The sequence below is a fragment of the Triticum urartu genome, chromosome 1A (genome assembly GCF_056163025.1).
Source record: "Triticum urartu cultivar PI428250 chromosome 1A, HENAU_Tu73, whole genome shotgun sequence".
In the NCBI taxonomy this organism is placed as follows: Eukaryota; Viridiplantae; Streptophyta; class Magnoliopsida; order Poales; family Poaceae; genus Triticum; species Triticum urartu.
In genome coordinates this window covers 57,687,853-57,708,631 of record NC_141873.1, presented here as the reverse complement: position 1 = coordinate 57,708,631, position 20,779 = coordinate 57,687,853, and the positions used below count along the sequence as shown (strand labels likewise).

The 20,779-nt window shown below is 41.3% G+C and overlaps 1 protein-coding gene, 1 non-coding gene and 1 pseudogene across 4 annotated transcripts; all 3 read right to left on the bottom strand.

The window, feature by feature from the left end:
- Positions 1-1,966: 1,966 nt before the first annotated feature.
- LOC147989990 (uncharacterized) lies at positions 1,967-2,905 on the bottom strand (annotated as a pseudogene).
- Positions 2,906-9,657: 6,752 nt separating this feature from the next.
- On the bottom strand, positions 9,658-9,738 carry TRNAL-AAG (transfer RNA leucine (anticodon AAG)). The gene has a single exon. It is a non-coding gene; the product is annotated as a tRNA-Leu (tRNA).
- A 658-nt stretch (positions 9,739-10,396) lies between these two features.
- On the bottom strand, positions 10,397-20,263 carry LOC125545994 (LEC14B protein). 3 transcript variants are annotated; one of them, XM_048710078.2, is made up of 11 exons: positions 20,116-20,263; positions 18,708-18,824; positions 17,140-17,607; positions 16,915-17,034; positions 15,442-15,519; positions 14,441-14,614; positions 13,269-13,346; positions 12,722-12,894; positions 12,072-12,227; positions 11,587-11,647; positions 10,397-10,926 (listed from the first exon to the last, which is right to left on the bottom strand). In XM_048710078.2, the coding sequence occupies exons 3-11, from the start codon at positions 17,503-17,505 to the stop codon at positions 10,720-10,722; spliced, it is 1,413 nt and encodes a 470-aa protein (XP_048566035.1). In that variant the 5' UTR covers positions 17,506-17,607; positions 18,708-18,824; positions 20,116-20,263; the 3' UTR covers positions 10,397-10,719. The 3 variants fall into 3 exon arrangements, with proteins under 3 accessions (XP_048566035.1, XP_048566031.1, XP_048566040.1); XM_048710074.2 differs by having other exon boundaries at positions 17,140-17,602; XM_048710083.2 differs by having other exon boundaries at positions 11,587-11,642; positions 17,140-17,602.
- Positions 20,264-20,779: the final 516 nt, after the last annotated feature.

Here is a 20,779-nt window from a genome sequence, read left to right as displayed (position 1 = left end):
TGGGAGACGTCACAGGGCTGCACGTGTGTTGAACGTGGAGGTGCCGTCCGTTCGGCACTAGGATCTCCGGTGATTTGGATCACGACGAGTACGACTCCTTCAACCCGTTCTCTTGAACGCTTCCGCATAGCGATCTACAAGGGTATGTAGATGCACTCTCCTTCCCCTCGTTGCTGGTTTCTCCATAGATAGATCTTGGTGACACGTAGGAAAATTTTGAATTTCTGCTACGTTCCCCAACATCTTAATCATCCAATTATCAGCTGAGGATTTGGATGAGGACATAGAATTCCAGGCTTTTGTGACCATTTGATGGAAACCTGGTTGGGAGAGCCACCATTTCTCAAACCTAAAAGGTTTGGGGTTGGATGGGGCTCTAGCACCAGTATCCAGGACTAGAGGAGTGTGATCACTCCCCACCCTGGGAAGGGCTGACAAAGTAGAGAAAGGAAAATGTGCATCCCAGTCCACAGAAATAAACACTCTATCCAACGCAGCAAACACATGGGAAATCTGATTGTTAGACCAAGTAAACACTCTATTAGAGATAGAAATCTCCATCGGGGCCCATCTATTGATCCAATCATTAAATAAAAATGTAGTCCGTTGATTAATTAAACCAGTATTTTTTTCATTCTCATTCCTAACCAGATTGAAATCCCCACAAATCATGATAGGATATGAAGCATTTGATAAAGCATCATGTAATTCAGCCACAAAATCCATTTTAAATTCAGGATAGGCAGACCCATAAACTAACACCATTTGCCAGACAAAGCCATCAGACTTATTTTTCATAGTAGCAACAATAGATAATCTTTGGTTGATAAAACTAACTACCTCAAAATTCATTTTATTAAATCCTAACAGGATACCCTCAGCAGTGTTGTCAGCTGGCAAGAAATGCCACACAAAATTATCAAACCTATCAATAGTTTTGAGGAAACCCTCAAAAATAATTTCTTTGTTTGTTTCTTGAAATCCAATAAAGCCAGGATCATACTTAGCAATAGTATCACACAGGTACTGTATCTTCCCATGTTGCCCAAGACCCCTAATATTCCAAACAAGACCTATCATATCTAATTGATTTTAAAAGGGTGGGATAAGCCACAAGGCTTGGCTTTAGTTAGAACAGCAGGTGTTCCCCTAGCAGCATCAGCCGTGCCAACTGGCTCCAAGGAAAAGGCACCCCCAGGTGTACTAACTCATTAGAATCAATGTCAAGATTATCAGGAAGAACTAATTCGAGATTATTATTGGCAAAAACCAAGCATCTCTCTTTCTCCATAACTATCATCTCATCAATGGTGAGGTTCTTTTGAGTTTCACCCCCCAATAGTTAAATTCATTTGACTCATTTAATCAGCAAGAATAGACTTATCAACAATGGAAAAGGATTTACCTTTAAATTGTGGTATCTCCAAGTTCTTCCTCCTCTTATATGCAGCAGCTTTCTCCATGATGTTAACATTCCCATGTCCTCTGGCAGCAGGCCTCTGAGCTAGCACGGGCCCCCACCTTGGCTTCTTCTCATGAATGGCATCATCATTTTGGGTTTGGTTAAGTGATTCCAGCAGGGATCTCTTCCAAGTCTCACTTTGTAGGATTTGAACAGCCTCAAGGGGGGAACCCCCAACTCCTCTTCTTTTGTCTCCTCATTTTCAGAATCAGATATATCCACTGATCTTAGCAGATCCTCACAATATTCCATACCACCAGCACTCTTCTTAGATGTCATGTGTGTGTCATTCTTCTCAGATGGAGAGGGGGCTTTTTGAGTCACCATTCCTTCATCCTCTCTTTCCTTCCCATCGGCAGTTTTGTGTTGTTCTATAAGATTGCCAACACAGCCAGACTTAGGATCATGTACATCAGAAGATGTACCACCAAGGTCAACATTAGCCAAAGCACATTTCATAATGAACTGGTCAGCATCATGGCCATGTTCCATAGGTGTAACCACCTAACTTTGAGCAACATATTTGTTTGAGGACCCATGTTTGGTTGAGAAGTTAGCTTTGTCCAATTCATCAATGGCCAGACCACCATCACCTGATCCACCAGATGCATGTTCTCCATGAGTCCCACTGTCCTTATCAACTTGCTCTCCCTCTGCTCTCTCATCTTCTTTATCACCATCTTCATCATCATCCACATCAATGACAGAGTCAACTCCACCTGTCTGCTCAAAGCCTTCTACAGTGAAACCAAGCAGGAACAACTTTTTCTTCATCTCAATCAGTCTCTCAAAAGGAAACTTAGTTGGATCCCTGCAGGCTATTTTAATTCTAACATTCTCAAAAAAAAGTCCTAAACATCCCATTCCAGTCCACATCTGTAAGCACCCCAAATAGCGAAGCAATTTGAGCAAAAACTTTCCAAGTACGCCATTTTGGGGGAATACCCTCAATTAACACCCATGCTTCAACCAGCTCCCCAAAAGGTTCACACCCTCCTTTCCATTTAGTTAAAGTAACATTCACATCTTGTGGTAGGGAGAACCCAAGCAGTTCAATGAGGTCTTCCACTTTCTTCCAGGGGGAAATCTGACCAAAAAGGTCTTGCTGGAGAGCCCTCTGATTTGCCATGGCCAGTGTTTGGTCTTGCAGAAAGTAGCAGATAGCAGTTCCATCAGTTTAGAACAATCCACTTCTCCTTTTAAGATATTCACCACCGCACAGTTCTGAAAGTTTAACCACTTTGACTCATTAGCAACAGGGATGTCCACATGGTAGAAACCAAGACCTTGAGCTCCAATGCCAAAGAAGGCGGCAGTAGGTTGTATCTTAGACCACGCCGCATAGTTGTTTACATTGTGATTCTGCTGACACATAAAACAAGCTTTTGGCTTCACGCAGTTCCCAACATAATGCCCAGGCCCACCCCAGTTGAAGCAAATCATATCCTTATACCTAGGATCAAGGACTTGTTCCACTTCAACCTCTGCAGATTGAGAAGATTGTACCTGAGTGTGGATCTGGTAGGCTTGGGGGAAGGGGCTTGTTCCTTCGCAACAAGCGCAGATGGCTTCCGCCCAGCGAAGGAGGTGGATTTCTGCCCCGTTCCCTTGACTGGACGGCAGCAAGATTGTTTCTCCCTCCTGCACGGGGATCGGCCATCTTCGACCCACGCTTCACAACCTCCGCAAAGGAGAGTGAACCAGGCCCGATCCCTTCACGAGCAACCTTGATTTGTTTTGGTGGTGGGTCGAATGTTCGACTTGATGCAGGATAACAATCAGCGGCTGAGAAGGAGTTGCTCTCGACCAGGTCTCTCCGGATCCAACAAAGGAACCCGACTTTAGGGTTGGTTTGCGGCTGTGGGGTAGGGTTTTTGGGATAGTGACGGCGAGGGGGGGAAGGGATAAGCCAAAGCTGGCCAAAGTGCTCCTCCACGTTTTCTAGGGATTCCCCTTTACGTAATCGCCTCACCCTACTCGTTTTCTCCCCAAGCACATGTAACTTGGGTGTGGGGCCAGGCAACACTGGATTTGAAGGGGAAGAATGGCAAGGAGTCGTCCCCCTGGTTTGGGTCTAGAATTTAAAACATGACTGAGCCCCTCGCCGGAAACCAACTCTGACGAGGTCTCCCCGGCTGTAGAAGCAGCCACACGATCCTTACTGTTCATTGGAACAAGAGGGAAAACCCCCGACTCTACTACCGAATCCTTATCAGACAGGTGAATATTCGACCCAACTCGATCTAACATCCCCAATCGGCGCAAACAAAAATCCCTCAATCGAGACTTAAGAGTTAAATTGGCACGAATATGTATGCCTAACTCACCAAGCCAAGGTGGGGGATCGATGGGTCGTCGCTGTGTTTGAACCAGTTGGGGCAGCCGATCTACTGACGGCGTTGGGGCCAGACGATCCTCGGAGGGAGGAACTCCGGCGGGATGTTGGCGATGCCCTCCCATGACGGCAGGTGGATGTTGAGCCTTGAGGGATTCGCCGTCCTGGAGTTCTCCCACCGCGCAGCCTGCCGCAGATCCGACGACTCCGCCTCCTGGATCGCCCAGAAGAGGTGATAGAGGCGAGGGTCCCGATCTTTCGATGAGATGATAACTATCGATTTGGTGGAGACGACTTTGACGATCCGACTACAAACGTGCACGACGTTGCGCCTTAGCAACCGCTAAACCAATCTCCTGAGGTTACTGACGATGCTGGAAGCACGGTCAGCCTGACCACGAAGGTCTATTCCTGCAAGTAATCGAAGAACGAGCAAGAATATGATAAAGCAATCTGAATATCGCAAATATATATGAAGTATTGATAATGGTGGGGATCCGTAAGCGGTCTTGGTCTGGTCGTTGGACACAAACGAAGTACACGAAGTTGCAATGGCTAACTTTTAACTAAACAAATCCCAAGGAAAAAGCTACTAGATGGATCTACTTATATAGGAGCAAGGGGTGGCGGCCAAGGAGGTGGGAGGACGTCCCAAGGCAGCCTAAAACTAACCCTAGGTCGTACAAGGCTCATGGGCCCAAGTGGAGGTGATGCAACACCTTTGGGCTTGTAGTTTGACTCGGATTCTGCTGCAACGTCAGATTGTTTCGTCCGTAACTCAACGCTCCGGATGAATTTGAAGGTGAATCCAATTGGGTTGGAAAGAGCACGAAATCTAGTTTCCAACAAAAAAAGAATCACCCAATTCGGAGTCCGTATGAAAAAGTTGTTGGCGTTTTGAGTCAGGTATGTCTGTGCAGTCCGAATCTGAATCCAAAACGTGAGAGACTTGGACTCTATCTTCTCTTGGCCCAAAAGTGACGTGAGAGGACTTTTTGAACACAACCTAAACTTCTCTTTTTTCCTTGTCTTCATATGTGGATTGTACAAATGTCCCATACACCTGCAATTAGACAAAACACAAAAGTGTGTGAAGTATTTTTGTTCTGGATAACATAAATAGATTATTGAATAGTTTGCATTAGAAATCACCTGACAAATATGCATGTATGCAATATTTTTTGTCGTATCCAAGGTAGTCATGTCCTCATCATCCTCCCCTTTTTGAAAATAAAGCCGTCCTCGGCATTGCTTAATCTGAAATGTGGCTAACAAAAGAGACAAGGTGTACATGTTGTATATGTATATGTCATCCATTTTAACTTCCCTTGATTTTTGCACATATGTCACATGTATACATGAGTAACTTTCATTGTTCATAAAATCTAAAGCCAAAAAATTATCACAGGAAGTAGAAGGCATGAAAATATTGGAACTCAGTTTGCACATATAAGTGAAGCTCTTATTCTCTTCAAAAGATTGGCAATGTTCATCATTAAACCATCCTAACTTCGATAAATAAACCTTACTTGCATCAAATTTACATGCTACAACATGCTTAAATAGGCAAACATGCAATAAGTCATTGGACACAGAATCATCATCAAGATTAGAGGTCATATCAAAATGATTAAACATTGGTTCTTTTGCATCAACAGTTAATTCAATGGGTGCACTCAAAATTGTTGATATTTTCAGTTGTTTGATCACATGACGCATTCATGACAGTAACAAGAGTCTCTAAAATAGGTGGTGTGCTCAAATCAACAGGTAACTCAACACATGATGCATTCAAGTTAACTAGGCATGCTTCATTCTCATGTGAAGTTATATCATCAATACCTTTACTGTTACCTCGCAAAGATGTAGCTGATGTAGGTACGGACGTTGACAATGTACCATACTCTTGAGATGATATTGCGCTCACAATCCGAGGTGAGGCTGCTCTAGTAGGTGCAATAGTGGAGTAACCAACCGGCGATGGTGAGCATGAACTGGAATAGTAGTTGTTGTAGTCACCCAATGCATCCTCCTGTATCTGTCTCTCAAAGGTACAAGCACGGACATACATACCAGTAATGCAACGAGGAATATACCAAAATCTTGCCTGAATATCATGGTTCAAACCACCAAAAAATCTATTCATTGTATCATCCTCAGATTCTTCTATATCACAATGATGCATATAAGATTTGAACTCTTGGTAGTAAGCATGAACATTGTTACTGCCTTGTTTTAATTGCTCCAATTTGCAACGCAATTCACGACGATAGTAAGGAGGAAAAAATTGTTGTCTCATTACAGCTTTCAAAACTTTCCAAGTTGTGGGTTGGTTATCAATGTTTTTCTTACAATGTACACTCCACCAAACAGAAGCAAAACCAGTAAATGCTCTAATGGTAGCTCGTACTCTCTCAAGTTCAGAAAAATCATGGTGACTAAAAACTTGTTCTACTTCAAGCTCCCAAGCTAGATAAATAGCAGGATTAAATCTACCCTCAAATGATGGTAAAGAGATAACCTGACCATATGCTTGTGTGTGTTGTCCCAACTCTCGTGATGGTGAAGATGTGTCCGTCGTCCAAGAACTTCTATCTCTGGAACCTATCATGATTAGTAGAAACAAGAACCAAAATTCGAGAATAATGTTCCTATGAACTACTAGGATGTGGTTGTAAAGTGCTCACAGTAAAGCAAATATCAATATCTTACAAGTTCTTACCATGCGGCAGGTGGTGACAGGCAACCAGCGGTGTCAAATAACTCCGAAGATTGTGTAAAGCGATTGCCAGGGGAACATGCGTATACACGGTGTAGAAATATGTGGAGCTGAGTTGGCTATATATGGTAGCAAAAGATTAGCAATAATCAATTCAGAGATGCAATGTTGAATAAACGCTCAACGACGGTACTATGCTGGTCCTAGGCTAGAACGAACTAGAGACGCGAGCCTAGAACACTAATGAGGTCACGTCGTAGCACAACTAGCATCAATGAAGGATACTAAGTAGCTCTGGACAGCAAGATATAAGTGAAGATCACAACGGCAGTAAAGATAATGATGTGAAACAACAGCCAAGCAGGATATATCAACAACTTTGTCTCCAACTTTCCTCTGAAAAAGTTTGTGCCGATTTTTTTTCAAGAATGGTATTGAATCAAGCTTTCAAACACAAAAGGAATCACTCAATTCTGAATTGATATGAGGAGTCAAAAAATTCGAAAATTGTCCTGAAAAACTGGAATAAGCTGTGTTCATGAACTTCAGAGGGCAAAAAGACCTATTTAGAAGCCGATTTGAGGTGCCAAATATTGAACTAGCTTCTTCAACTATTTAGATGCGGCTCGTCGCTATCTTTCGTTTCAGTACTCGCGGAGGCAAAACGGACTTCGTATGAGGAAGTTATGCCTGTTTTACTGAACAGTGCACAAAACAGATTCCAATCCGAATTCAACTACGAGATTGAGTCTAAAAAGATCCGAATTTTGTTTTTTTTTTCTTCTCTCTTTTTTTTCCTCACACTTTTTTTTCTTTCTCTCCTTTTTTTCTCTGACTTTTTTTTCTCTTTTTTTCTCTTTTTTTTCTCTCTTTTTTTTCTCTCTTTTTTTCTCCCTCTTTCCAAAACAAACTAGATAAGATGCAGATTGGATCAAGTGAAGATGTGAATGATCTCAACTATTATTATGACAATGAATGGTGGGTAGCACGTGGTGGAAATTGATGGATGGATGGTGGACAGCGGAAGAGATAATGATGCAGCGGTGGCGTGACTAATGTGAACAGAACTCGAAACTCTAAACGAACTAGACACTAAGACCAGCAACTCGACACGACGATGCAACCGATAATTCAACTATGCAAGTAATGAAAAGAAAATTGCAAAGGCTCAGACTGGCTTGGACCAAGGATGAATAGATCTATCTCTAGGTCGTACAAGGCTCATGGGCCCAAGTGGAGGTGATGCAACACCTTTGGGCTTGTAGTTTGACTCGGATTCTGCTGCAACGTCAGATTGTTTCGTCCGTAACTCAACGCTCCGGATGAATTTGAAGGTGAATCCAATTGGGTTGGAAAGAGCACGAAATCTAGTTTCCAACAAAAAAAGAATCACCCAATTCGGAGTCCGTATGAAAAAGTTGTTGGCGTTTTGAGTCAGGTATGTCTGTGCAGTCCGAATCTGAATCCAAAACGTGAGAGACTTGGACTCTATCTTCTCTTGACCCAAAAGTGACGTGAGAGGACTTTTTGAACACAACCTAAACTTCTCCTTTTCCCTTGTCTTCATATGTGGATTGTACAAATGTCCCATACACCTGCAATTAGACAAAACACAAAAGTGTGTGAAGTATTTTTGTTCTGGATAACATAAATAGATTATTGAATAGTTTGCATTAGAAATCACCTGACAAATATGCATGTATGCAATATTTTTGGTCGTATCCAAGGTAGTCATGTCCTCATCAAGAGGAGCTCCAGATCCTCGCAGCCGTCGTCTCCGATGAAGCGCGCGCGCTCGACGAAGTTCGTGTGGCGGAGGATGTGGAGGTGGATCTCCCCCCACTCGTCTCGGTTGGGGAAGTGCTCCATCACCACCCGACACATCTCGCGGCGAGCCTCCGACGAGTGCGGGTCGGGTAGCGGCACCGCTGCAGGGGGTGGAAGTTCCCGCGGTTCCGCTACCCGTGCCACCGGCGCAAGCCAGCGAACCCGCACGCCGCGGCGACGCGCTCCAGCCATGCGGAATCTCAGATGGGGATTTTGGGCGGGGAGAACTCGACGAGATGCAGGGGTGGGTGGGAAGATGGGGGTTGGCTTGCTTTAATGGCGCATTAGTTGCTCCGCCCGAGAGGGAGGGGAGGGGACGGGAGGGAGAGCGAGCCATCTTGAACGAACAAAATATCATCTGGATTATGTAAATTATGTCTGAACTTATGACCACTAGAATGAATTCCGTCATATTTGCATGAATTATGTTTGATTTTGTATTGCGGTCGGAGGTTTTCAGCAAGCATTGGATGAATGGCTCCCGTATCACTATCTGCGGACGAGTCTAGACAAGTTCGCGGATAAATAGTGTCTGTTTTTTGGGCCAGCGTTAGTTATCTATTGAATATGTGTATGAGTTGGGCTACACTTGAACTTGTCATTGGTAGAAGGTTAGGTGTTTGAAAACCCGTGTGAATAAAATCTTTTTTTTCTTTGCAAGGATAAAGATCAAAAAATTGACTAGTAAGTTTCTTTCCCTCAAATCACCATAAATGCATTTTTGTCATGAAAGTCTGGACGCATTGGAAGACACGAACATGTTCATTCATTCGTAAAAGAAAAGAAAATGTCATCGTACGAGAAATCGTGTTTTGTTTATTATATAGAGGGAAAAAAAGGAAATTACACGAACATGTTCATTCATTCGTAAAAGAAAAGAAAATGTCATCGTACGAGAAATCGTGTTTTGTTTATTATATAGAGGAAAAAAAGGAAATTACACGAACATGTTCATTCATTCGTAAAAGAAAAGAAAATGTCATCGTACGAGAAATCGTGTTTTGTTTATTATATAGAGGAAAAAAAGGAAATTACACGAACATGTTCATTCATTCGTAAAAGAAAAGAAAATGTCATCGTACGAGAAATCGTGTTTTGTTTATTATATAGAGGAAAAAAAGGAAATTACACAAACATGTTCATTCATTCGTAAAAGAAAAGAAAATGTCATCGTACGAGAAATCGTGTTTTGTTTATTATATAGAGGAAAAAAAGGAAATTACACGAACATGTTCATTCATTCGTAAAAGAAAAGAAAATGTCATCGTACGAGAAATCGTGTTTTCTTTATTATATAGAGGAAAAAAGGGAAATTGACCAGAGTGGGATTTGAACCCACGCCCTTTCGGACCAGAGCCTTAATCTGGCGCCTTAGACCAACTCGGCCATCTGATCTGTTGTACTGTTGTGCGATCTTTTACATGAAGGCAAAGCTGGAGCCGTTGTGCCCCTTAACCGCCTTAAGACATTCCTGCAAGAAAATTTTCGAACATGACTGCTCTCCCCATTTCCAGTTTTCTTTTTTGAAAGGTCTTCCCTATTCCACGGCCCGAGCCGTAATTGTTGAATATCTTGCTATTTCCCACTACCTAGAAATCCAGGGCAAATACATAGATTGGACGTGATCCAACGGAATGTTATTATTTTTCACAACATATTCACTCCTTTAGCAAGTTTTCTTCCAGTGTGAAAATAATCTTGGATCATGTACAATAGGATGTCAATGTTATTATTCTAGCATAAGAACTGATGGGGGATGGAACATGCAAGTCCCCTATGACCAAGTTACACGAAGATAGCATGGTTATTCAATCTACATTCTATAATCATTTGGTTTTGTCCAAAAAATTATAGTAGTAGTCTTACTTGCTTGCTGGCGTTGGGGGGATTGCACATAAAGCGAGAAAAGAATCTCGTAAGCCAACTCTGCCTAACAAAATAGTTGGCTAACACAAAAACTTCCAAAAATCAATAAGCATTCTATCCACTCTTTCGTGGTGACGAGAATTCGGCCAACATTAGTTGAATTCAGGCAACATTAGGAGACGAGAAATTCTCTTAAAGAACCATTTCTCTCCCATCAATTAAAACTTACTCGTAGTTGTTATTACAAAGGGGGGACAGATAAATGTGTCCTCTTATAACAAAAAGCTCTAGTCTAGCACAACACTCCTTGATGCTCTACTGTGGATTTGTGCAAGTATTTCGGACCTAAACTAATCCTTCATATTACCCTTTAAAAGACCGTGAGGTTTGAAAAAAATCTATGTACTCCTACAGTGTGATGAATCTGTACAACGGCTCACTGCTTTGATATATACTTGCATGAGAAAAAGCTTGCGCCAACCCGCGGCATGCCATTGCCACGGGATGTTTCTACAGCGTGAATGTGTATCCCTCTGGACACATCTTCTGTTTCCCTTTATTGAGGGTCGTTGGGTCGTCGTCATCCTCCGTTGCTTCCCACCTTACCAGATAGCCGTCCCACGAAGAGCTAACGAGCGTCGGGAGGTGCGGGTGCCAGGAACAATCTCTGACGATCGATTCATGCCATTTGAGTGTTTCGACAACGTTTCCAGTGGCCTGCAAGCCAAGCAGGGACATAGCAACTTTAAGATGGCAATTAGAAATTTGAACTATACATATAAGACCCTTTGAAATACTTTGAGGTTAAACCTGGCTATACCAAGGCATCGAAAAGCATAGCTTATACTATAATCTACAGAATCATGATATTATTCAGATTCATAATTTGTTCCTTCAGGGCCATACTTATAGATAGTCAGAATGTCATAATTACAGTTAAAACCTGCAGCATATGGTCTATTCACCAACATGGACATAATACATAACTCTTTTACCTAAAATTTCCTTGAGTAGCTTATTATCCCAATTAACACAACATTTCACTCATTCTAAAAAATATTCATAAGTTGATCAATGTTGGTTGATCAATGTTGGAAGAGTTTTTTATGAAGTTTGTATATGGAAAGCTTTTAGATTTAAAAACAATTTCAGGATTTTTTTTAATCCTCGATTTTATGTTCAAGTTTTGCTGACACAGTTGTGTACAAGTGTACATGATTCCATCTACTACAACTATGATATCTACGTTTCATAGTATGTCATCCACTTTCTATCAAATGGGAATGCTCACCCATGTGGACACAAAACCACCAGGATTTGCAAATAGTAGAATCATATTTAAAAAGGGCAGTTTAAGGAAGCATCTAAGGCTCATACCACATCATAAATATAGACACATTGGTCACTGGATCCTGTGTATATGTACCTCTGACCTGTGCTGCAACAAATAACAAGGTGACAAACAATATTACTCAATAAAACAAAACAACCATAACTCGTAGCAGTATAAACCGTTGCATGATATGATGAATTGATGATAGTATTCTATTATGCCACTCCTCCTACTACCACGAGCTTTTACCTTTGTGGAAACGAAAAGCAGCATTTTGCGTCATACATTTAAAAAAAGGACAGACCCAGTGCTAGAAGCTCCCACACCAGGTGGGATCTGAAAAGGATTCAGGTGTTTGTAGAAAGATGATTTACATGCTTTTGCCCTATTGCACTAAAAAACCAATTTAGACAGCCTACAGCAGGAAGGACTTTCAGGTGTTTGTAGAAAGATTTATGTGATGCAGCAGCGAGTGAAAGAAAACACTCAAATTGAGTTGAAGTAAAACAATCACAAGTTCACAACTAACCTGTGCATTGGGGAAAAGTAACAACGGATAAGTGTGCGCAACACCGAATGGCCTCTGAATGTGGCTAGCGATTGATCATATGAATGCTTCAAAAATCGGGCTTCTGATGGATAGGTCATCCATCTGTAATCCCATTCGTATGCTTTCGGTGTGCAGCTGAGAAAACAGTTGTACGGAAAATTTAGAATAAAACAGGGAAATAGATCTTGGGATTATAAATAACCTTACGAGTTCACATAGGATAAACATAAAGCCATGAACATACTAAAAAGCCAGAGAAAATGACAAAAAAACATTTAATCCATAATGTTGAAAATATTAATTACCAACATAGTCCATAAACCCTAGAAATCTTGAATTAATATTATCAACAGCCCAGTAAGTGAGCCACTAAAGTTAATTATGGCTCCTCTGCAAGTATTTCTGGTATGGAGAAACATGTTCATAGAAGACAGGAAAAACTCGATATATTCTATTAGCTCCACTCAATACATATAATTCGGCACAGTTGACTTTTGCCAGAGTTGATCATCTGAATGAACATTCTGAGTTTGCCTTCCTACTTGCCTACGACGTAATAATCATTTTCAAGTATAAACAAATATCAATACTTCTAGAAATGACCATGTAAAACAAGTTTTGGTAGTTACTCCTTCGTAGCCGAGGACAATTTTCTGATATCCCATAGTTTAATAGTCTGGTCCTTGCAGTTGGAGATGAAATAATGCCCGTCTCCACGGCTATCAATAAATGTAACTCCATCTAAATGACCTGCCAAAACACCTACTGGTTTCGCGCTCTTGTGGCAGCGCCTATCCCACACCTGAAGATTGTAAAACATTGTCTAACAAGTCAATCCTCCGTGAATAATGATTAAATGAGAACGTTACTAGATACTCTAAAGGGTCTTCAGGTTTTCATTGATTTCACATTTCCTAGACAGGTAAAAAAAGGAATCATGTGTTCCAGATAAATCATGTTGGAGTTTGCACTCAGCAAAGAAAATTACATTAGATATCACATGCAGTAATCATTGTGCATTGCCGATAAGTTTTTGAACTCACTAATGTTTCAGATTGTTGGTATAATTAGCCAGCTACATATGCCAGATAACTTCTTCTCTACTGAACCAGTGAGATGTATCTTTTGAAATGGGATTTGAATAATATATAATCAGGTTCAAAGAAATTAGCTTACCTTACAGAGGCTATCATCACTTCCGGAGTACAAGACATCACTAGATTCATCAGCGAACGTGACCGCATTAACATCAGCCTTTAAAAACCAATGGAATTGAAAATAAGATTTCCAGAAACCAAACATAACTCTTTTGTATAGAACATCAGGTACTCAAGAAAATAAATACATATTGTTCATTCCGAAACTATGTTAGATCCGGCAACATTAGATATGCACATGGGCAACATGTGTTATACTGCACAACTTGCGAATAGACCCAACCATTGTGTCACGTCCCGTAACCACTGTTCCAGTAGTGTAGCATTGTTCAGCTGCTTTAAACTGAAACTGCATAAACATCTATTCATGTATCCGTAGGCCAAATACTGCAGGCCCGAAGGAGACAAACTTCCAGCCTGCACTGGACTACCAACACAGCTGCTGCTTCAGCTGACATAGTGATTGGTTTTACTGAGATTTATATATTTACTTGCCATCTAATCTACTTCAGACTTAGCGGTTCTAACATTTACAGTGTTTTCTTTCACCATATACCATCACCCTGCAGTTTTGCAGAAAGCCAAACACCTTGAATAGTGATGGCACGCCATAAACTGTTTGACATTTTCCTTTTGGCTTCTGGTTTGGAAATACCTCTTAGAGGCATTAGGTGTTTATGTGATACTACACTACACTGTGAGACTCCTACAAACACAAATTTTATTTCAGTTCAGTACTCTACAAGGCACAGCTTCTAGCATGCTATCAGTATCTATCCAAACTGCTATGCTTAAAGCACCACCAAGAACTATTGCTTGCTGTGGTTCATTACTCCAATCTGCTATGCCTAAAGCAACACCATGCTTCATGTGGATGATTACTTCAGACATAACGAACCATTAGAGGATGCAGTACAAAAGCATGTAGAATATGCAATGTAAATGCTTTTTTTACTAATAATGTAAGTGCATTTCTATTCGCAGGAGACTAAAATCGTACAAACAAACTCCTTTAATTTTCTTTGCATGCAAACAGTAACAATGCTCACATTAGATACTTGAAATGATTTTAAAAGTACATATGAATATGACCTAAGCAGATATGTGTATCACCAAACAGTGTTGTGTACAGTACATTGGAAGGACAGGTTATGGAAGGAACAAAAGAAAGAGGGCATTTGACTTTCATACCACATGAGCATGAATGCGCTCTGTCACTTTGTTTGCTCCAAGATCATAAATACATATTGACTCATTGCTGTTTCCAACAACAAGTTCATGGCCATCTTTTGAAAACTTTATTGAAAATATTCCAAAGGAGGATTCATCGTCAGCAGCAGAAAAATTCAAACCCTCATGAATGTCCTGCATTATGATAAATAAAATAAATGCTTGTGAAAAAAACAGCATATTGCGAAAAAAACTGGTCAAAATAAATGTTATAAGCTTTTTTTTTGCCAAGATAAAGCACATTCATTTGGCAATCATGCAAATGGCAGGCAGGATGTGTTGAGTTTCTTATTCATTTACATTGGTACAATGATACCAGAAATGGCAGGCTTGATGTCCTCAGAGTACTATTTTGTAGGAGAACTAAAAGATAGACAGACAACCAATAGGCAATAGCGCTAGAATTTCCTGACGGGGAGGGTCAGTGGCAGCATACTAGATAATCCTCCGTCTCCTTATGTTAGGATTTGATGAGTTTCCTTGTAGAGATCTTTCCAAGTTGTTAGTGTTCTTAGGCTTCAAATTGATGCTTCTATCTAGAGTTTTGTATGTGAGCTATATAACGTATTAATGCCTGCCCTAGTTTATTACCAGTTAAGCAAGAAATAACGTATTACTCCCTCTGTAACTTAATACAAGACGTTTTTTGACACTTATCTCCCAGCCTATTCTTTTACCTATCCTACTAACGCAGCTCTGTGGGGCTATCAGCCCTGGACTGCCATCGAGCACAGCACAGTTAACTTATGCTCCGGATTCAGGGTTTATACCAGGAATACAACTATTTTATCCAAAAATTAATTCTCAAAGAGGAAACACATGGATATTTAATCCAGAAGATATATTTTCATGAACATGCTGATGACAATTGTTGGACAGGAATTATCATAGAACAAACAGTATGTGACTCGGTTATCTAGAGGTAGACTTGACCATATTGTAATTTAGAGAAGAGGACATACTGTAATATTAGCATGTGACTGCTTCAGAGCATTCTGAACATTTACTATGTGAACAGTAGGGGTCAGACTGGAATATGCCTGCAAAACAGATCAATAGCACTTTAGGGATAAAACAAATATGTGAATGAACTTAAACTATCATCAAGTCTAGTTCATAAAGTCAATGAAAGAGCTAATAATTATTTGCCAGAAATGATGGATGGAATTTTTACGAGTATTTCTAAAATGGTGAAAAAGAACTGAAAATATATTATTAGTGAAGTTGCCAAGAAAAGCAAGTCTACCTGCTTTTTACTCAGGTCTAAAAGTTTTCCTATATTATAGAATGTATAGAAACAGACAGGGAAGTATCTAAAATATCAACAAGAATAAGCGGCGATTTTCTCTGATGAAATACATCAACGGCAGGAAATAATCAACTCCCTTCGATTGTCGCAGCTTTAGTACAACTTTTACTAAAGAAGTGACAATTAATTTGGATCGGAGGGAGTACCAATTATTTCCCCATTTCTTTTAGTTAACTATCAGAACGTGAGCAGTCAACCCTTCAAAACTTTGAACACTAATACGCTAATACATACAGAAGTATTAGGATTTCTCAACTGTAAGCACTATTACTAGATTTGTCAGAATAAAATAATTTCATCTCGTCATATGTTAAAAATAATTTCTAATAACGTTTCAATAAAATAATAATAGCCAAAGTTGTATATTGGAGACAAATAACAAGCAAGATATGAGGGAGGTGGTAACATTTTTTGGAGAAAATAAGCCTATGATTGATAACTGTTATTGATCTGACTGATAAAATAACGACTGGGTCAAATGATCTAATAACTTATTATTGTGCATAGGGTGCACAAAGTGTAGCTCATGAGGCTCAAATGCTAATGCAACTGCAAATTATATGGCACTAAACATATGAAACACTACCACTTTATTACAAACTATTCGATGGCTATAAACTTAACACTGAATTTGAGAGAACAAATAAACAAAGGGTCAATCTCTTGATATGAGGAAGGAGAAAGAAGCGCTAGCTCAGTGGCTGGAGTTCAAGGTGCTGAACCCGCTCACCCGCGTTTGAGTCAGCTATGCGGACTCCGCTGGGATGCTATCCGTTTGCGGAGAGGCCTCACTTCTATCTAACAGCGGACAGTTAAATGGAGGGATCCTTCTGCCTTTACCTAACATTTTTTACATGAGGAAACAAAGAACAAAATAGATGCTGAAAAATCATCCAACCAGTTTGATGTAAAATTCATCGAAGTAACTTGAAATCTGACACACTGCAGAGTATTTTGTATGGCAATGAGCATAATACGGACAGTGCGTAAAAGTACATCCAGGCAAGCATGTAAACATGCTTATGGGTTCCCCGGGAGAAAAACAAGTTAAACAGAAGCTAAAATGGAGTAAAAAAGATGTACAGGGTTACAACGAAACCAAATAAGCAATCCGTAAGAGGTTTACTAGGTATTGTTGATCAGGTGAGAGAGCAATATCTGATACTGTCCACCGCAGACTTTTGCAGTTTATATCCTTGTGGATCTTCCATTTTTTGTCAGCGTTATAGATTCTGATACGGCCTCCCTGATTACATTTTCGCATCGAAGATTGTTAAACAGCAAAGAAGCGGTAAACATATATAAACATATGAAGTAAATTCTTCTGCATAATATCATAGTAATCACATACCCGAAACCCAGCAATTAGTAGAGAACCATCCGAAGAGAATTGTGAGATGTATGCTGCGCAGTCCATGCTATCAACGCACCACGGGCCTCTTACTGGTAGGTGTTTGCGAAGAGCATAAGAGCAATCGGCTGAAGAGAATCTACCAAATCCTGAGCGATTGGATTCTCTTGATGACAACAGCTTGAATGTAGAGATATGGCTCTTGCCAGCATGAAGGCATGCACGAGTTCTCTCACTTGGCTCTGATTTAAGCCTAGTAAGATGGGAAACCTCCTCATCAATGACAAACACTTCATTAGCAATTGCAGGACTGCCTTGCTCTTGTTGAGATGGTCCTCCATGACACGTCTTCCGTTTGGAGCACATGTTTGGCCACTGACTTAGTCAATACTATTTACGAAACCATTGATCACTTCTCAAGCATAACCAATGATCCTTCCATTGCTAGATATCCACAGAACACCTATGCTTAAATAACGCAATTGATACATCACAAAAACAGTCTGTATGTGAAAGATAGTAACTAGTGACTATTCTTAATTAATCAAGTTTGTATGCAAAAGACATAGCTATTGCTTATTCCTAATTATCCATAGATAAAATTCCAAAAAGGTGTCATACGTAGAAGTTGATAACAGTAGAGCTTTGTAGAGGATTGACAGCAAAGGTAGAGTTTGGAGGCAAGCCGGCCTACTCAGAGGGGATCTTGACGGTTTCTTTGCGGGAATAGCAATGTGGGTAGTGCATGGATAGTATGTGTTAGATGTGGAGTGGATGTTGATGGAGGAATCCGTGTAACTAAATTTGTAACTGTGTGGAGTTTTGGGATGTCTTTCCCCTCCTTCTTTAATGAATGATACGCACACTCGTGCGTATTCAAGAAAAAAAATGATCATATAGTTTATTCTAGATACATCACTCTTTAAAGGGGAAGCATAAAGTGCCAATTAGCTCAGTAACACCTAACGTGGTCATGACAATAACACAGCAAATGAGAAACAGTGCTAAAAGAACTGCACTGCAAAACAAGTGACATTGGAAATGGCACTTACACACTGAAAGATGATAAAAAAGATAACCCCTAACCCGTCTCAACTGATGATAGAGGGTTGGTGATAAAGGAATTTAAAGCATATTTTTTTCTCGAAGATGCATCAAAATGTGTCATTTTTGTACTAGGAAGAAAACGCCAAGAAAGTGGAAATAACGAAGCTTAAACAACAGCCAGCTAGCTATGCACAAGACTAGGCCAAAACTGAGGCAAAGGCAGCTGCTGTCACCACCATGGCTGAAGCCACAGCACCTGACTTGTCAGGCGGCATTGTAGCACTACACTGGCAAAGATGGCCTGTGGAAGAAACATGTGTCATACATTTCCTAAGAGATTGAATAAGGGCATTGTGGCCATCTTTCAAATTCCCAACGACCTAGCGTTGTAAATTGGTGTTGCTGGGCTGATTTCCCCAAAAGAAATCAAATCTGGTGTCCGAGTAACAGTACTGACTATCACTGTATCTGTTCAGACAGAAACTCATTATATGACAAGAGAATTAAATTCTAGCATTCACCTCCAAATGATGATTTTAACGTGGACACAGGCCTGTAATCCAGCTTTCCAGGCAATTCCAACAAGGCTGGTATAGCTGATCTCCACAGGCTTGGGCACTTCTACAGCCAGTCATTCCCTACAAAATTTACAAACAATTTAGTCATCTACAGAAAAAGGAGAGATGTGCCTGTCCTTATTCTTCTTATGGTTGTGAGAGTGGCATTAGGTTCTCAGGTTGATGAAGAGGCAACAGTTACCACTATTCCAGTGATGTGTATTAACAGCCTAATTTGTTAGGGTGAACATTAGAAGCATCATAACCACTGTAAACTAGTGGAATCAAAACTAAACAATTGGGAAGACAGCCTCAGTGATGAGAACCGCTGTTTTATAGTAACTAACCAACAGGAGTGACAGTCACGGAGTCAGTAAATGGGCAAATGCCTTAAAAGCTACTAAACTAAGCTGCCAGAGAATATTCTCTGAAATTCCAGTTCAATAGATACTCATGGGAGAAGAGAAGAATTTCCCAAGGTGGGCGTGGGTCAGAACGTAACTCTTTGCTCATTTAGAAACAGCTGGTCATAAAGGCCTACTAAAAAAACATCCTCGAAAGCAACAGTTTTGTTAGACGAAAAGAGCGACATTTTTCAGGACAACAAGTTCCTGAATCACAGAATGGGATAAAACAAGTGCATGCCCAGGCCACCCAGGCTTGCCTTGCCCCAGTGGGGTGTTTTCATGGCAGTTTCTTTTTAATTGAAAATGCCACCGGTACGAGTGCCCATTGGTCGGGTTTTTAGGATGGGACAGAACACGAAATGGTCTGGACCTGAGTATACACGTTTTAGCATCAAGCATACCGCACTTGCACCAGAACATCCGATGCCACGAAGAACTAGTCCCCATATATAGTTGCAAACATAAACATACATCAAGCACAAGGGCACCGGGATCACCGAATGCGCAACTGCCATGAGCTGCTTAGCAAACAGCCAAAGCGAACCGATCCCCTTCTCGACGTTTTCCTCCATAAGAAAATTGCCGCAAGCAAGCAAGAAGCCTAAACACTCGGTTTGGCAGCCAAGAAACAGCTCACGTGGGATGTCTGGAAGAAACTCCGCCCCATAGGCAAAACAACAAACACATGACGCTCACCCAAGAAAAACCTACCCCGGGATGAAACGAGACCCATCAACTAGCCCAAAATTACCAGAAAAACGTCCCTTAATCCGTATTCACCCAGGAACAGATTTCAGGCGCATGCGCTTCTCTGATGAATTGCCTGCCCTCTACACAGCAAAGCCCAACATATGTCAACCGAAAGTACAAGAAGGATAACGCAGCAAGGCCTCTCGATTCGCCACGATCCATTCGTACCTGGAAGCAAGTAGAGGAGAAGGCGGGATGGGAGAGGGAATTCGTACCAGGTGTCAGAGGAGGCGTGCAGCTCGTGTCTCCTGCGGAGCGGCGGCCAGCGGAAATGCGGGGGCGAGAAGGGGAGAAGAAGAAGGAAGAAGAAGAAGGGAAGGAAGGAAGGTTTTAAATGAATAAAATACTGCAACGTGAAGGGGCTGCCCGCAAAACATAAACTAGGACTACCTGGCGGGTCAATGACGCGTGGGGCCGCCGAACGGCCACGAGCGGGGAGGCGTGTGATCGGGGAGGCTGGTTGGTGAGCACCGAGCCTGCCAGGAGCCAGCCAGTTGGTGGGTTGGACGCGTGGCGGGAGGTGAGTGGACGACCGCGTGCGCCGAGGCAGCGGATCGGTGCGGTCGGCTCGGCTCGCAACGGTCGCCGTTGCGTACTGGATTACGTCAGCTTGGCCGGTGACGTCATAACGGATCCGCTTCGTGTCAGCATCGCGTAAAGCGTTTGCTTTTTTTTGGATGCGTAAAGGAGCGAGCTAGTGCTTTTTTATTTGACCCACTTGTATGTAGTCCCTCTATTTTACATAGAGCGAATAATTCAAAGAATACTCCATCATGAGCAGTGAAAGTACGTTCAGTCAATTCTCACATGACGGTTCCATTACTTCTTAGAAAGAAGCCGAACGGCTGGAATTGTGTGTTTTTATACCTCTTTTTATAA

Coding starts and splice junctions, on each gene's coding strand:
- LOC125545994 (XM_048710078.2), bottom strand. CDS start 17,505: ATGTGCTCCAAACGGAAGACGTGTCATGGAGGACCATCTCAACAAGAG. Junction 17,035..17,139: donor TACTAATTGCTGGGTTTCGG/GTATGTGATTAC, acceptor AAATGTAATCAG/GGAGGCCGTATCAGAATCTA. Junction 14,615..15,441: donor AGTCACATGCTAATATTACA/GTATGTCCTCTT, acceptor ATCATAATGCAG/GACATTCATGAGGGTTTGAA.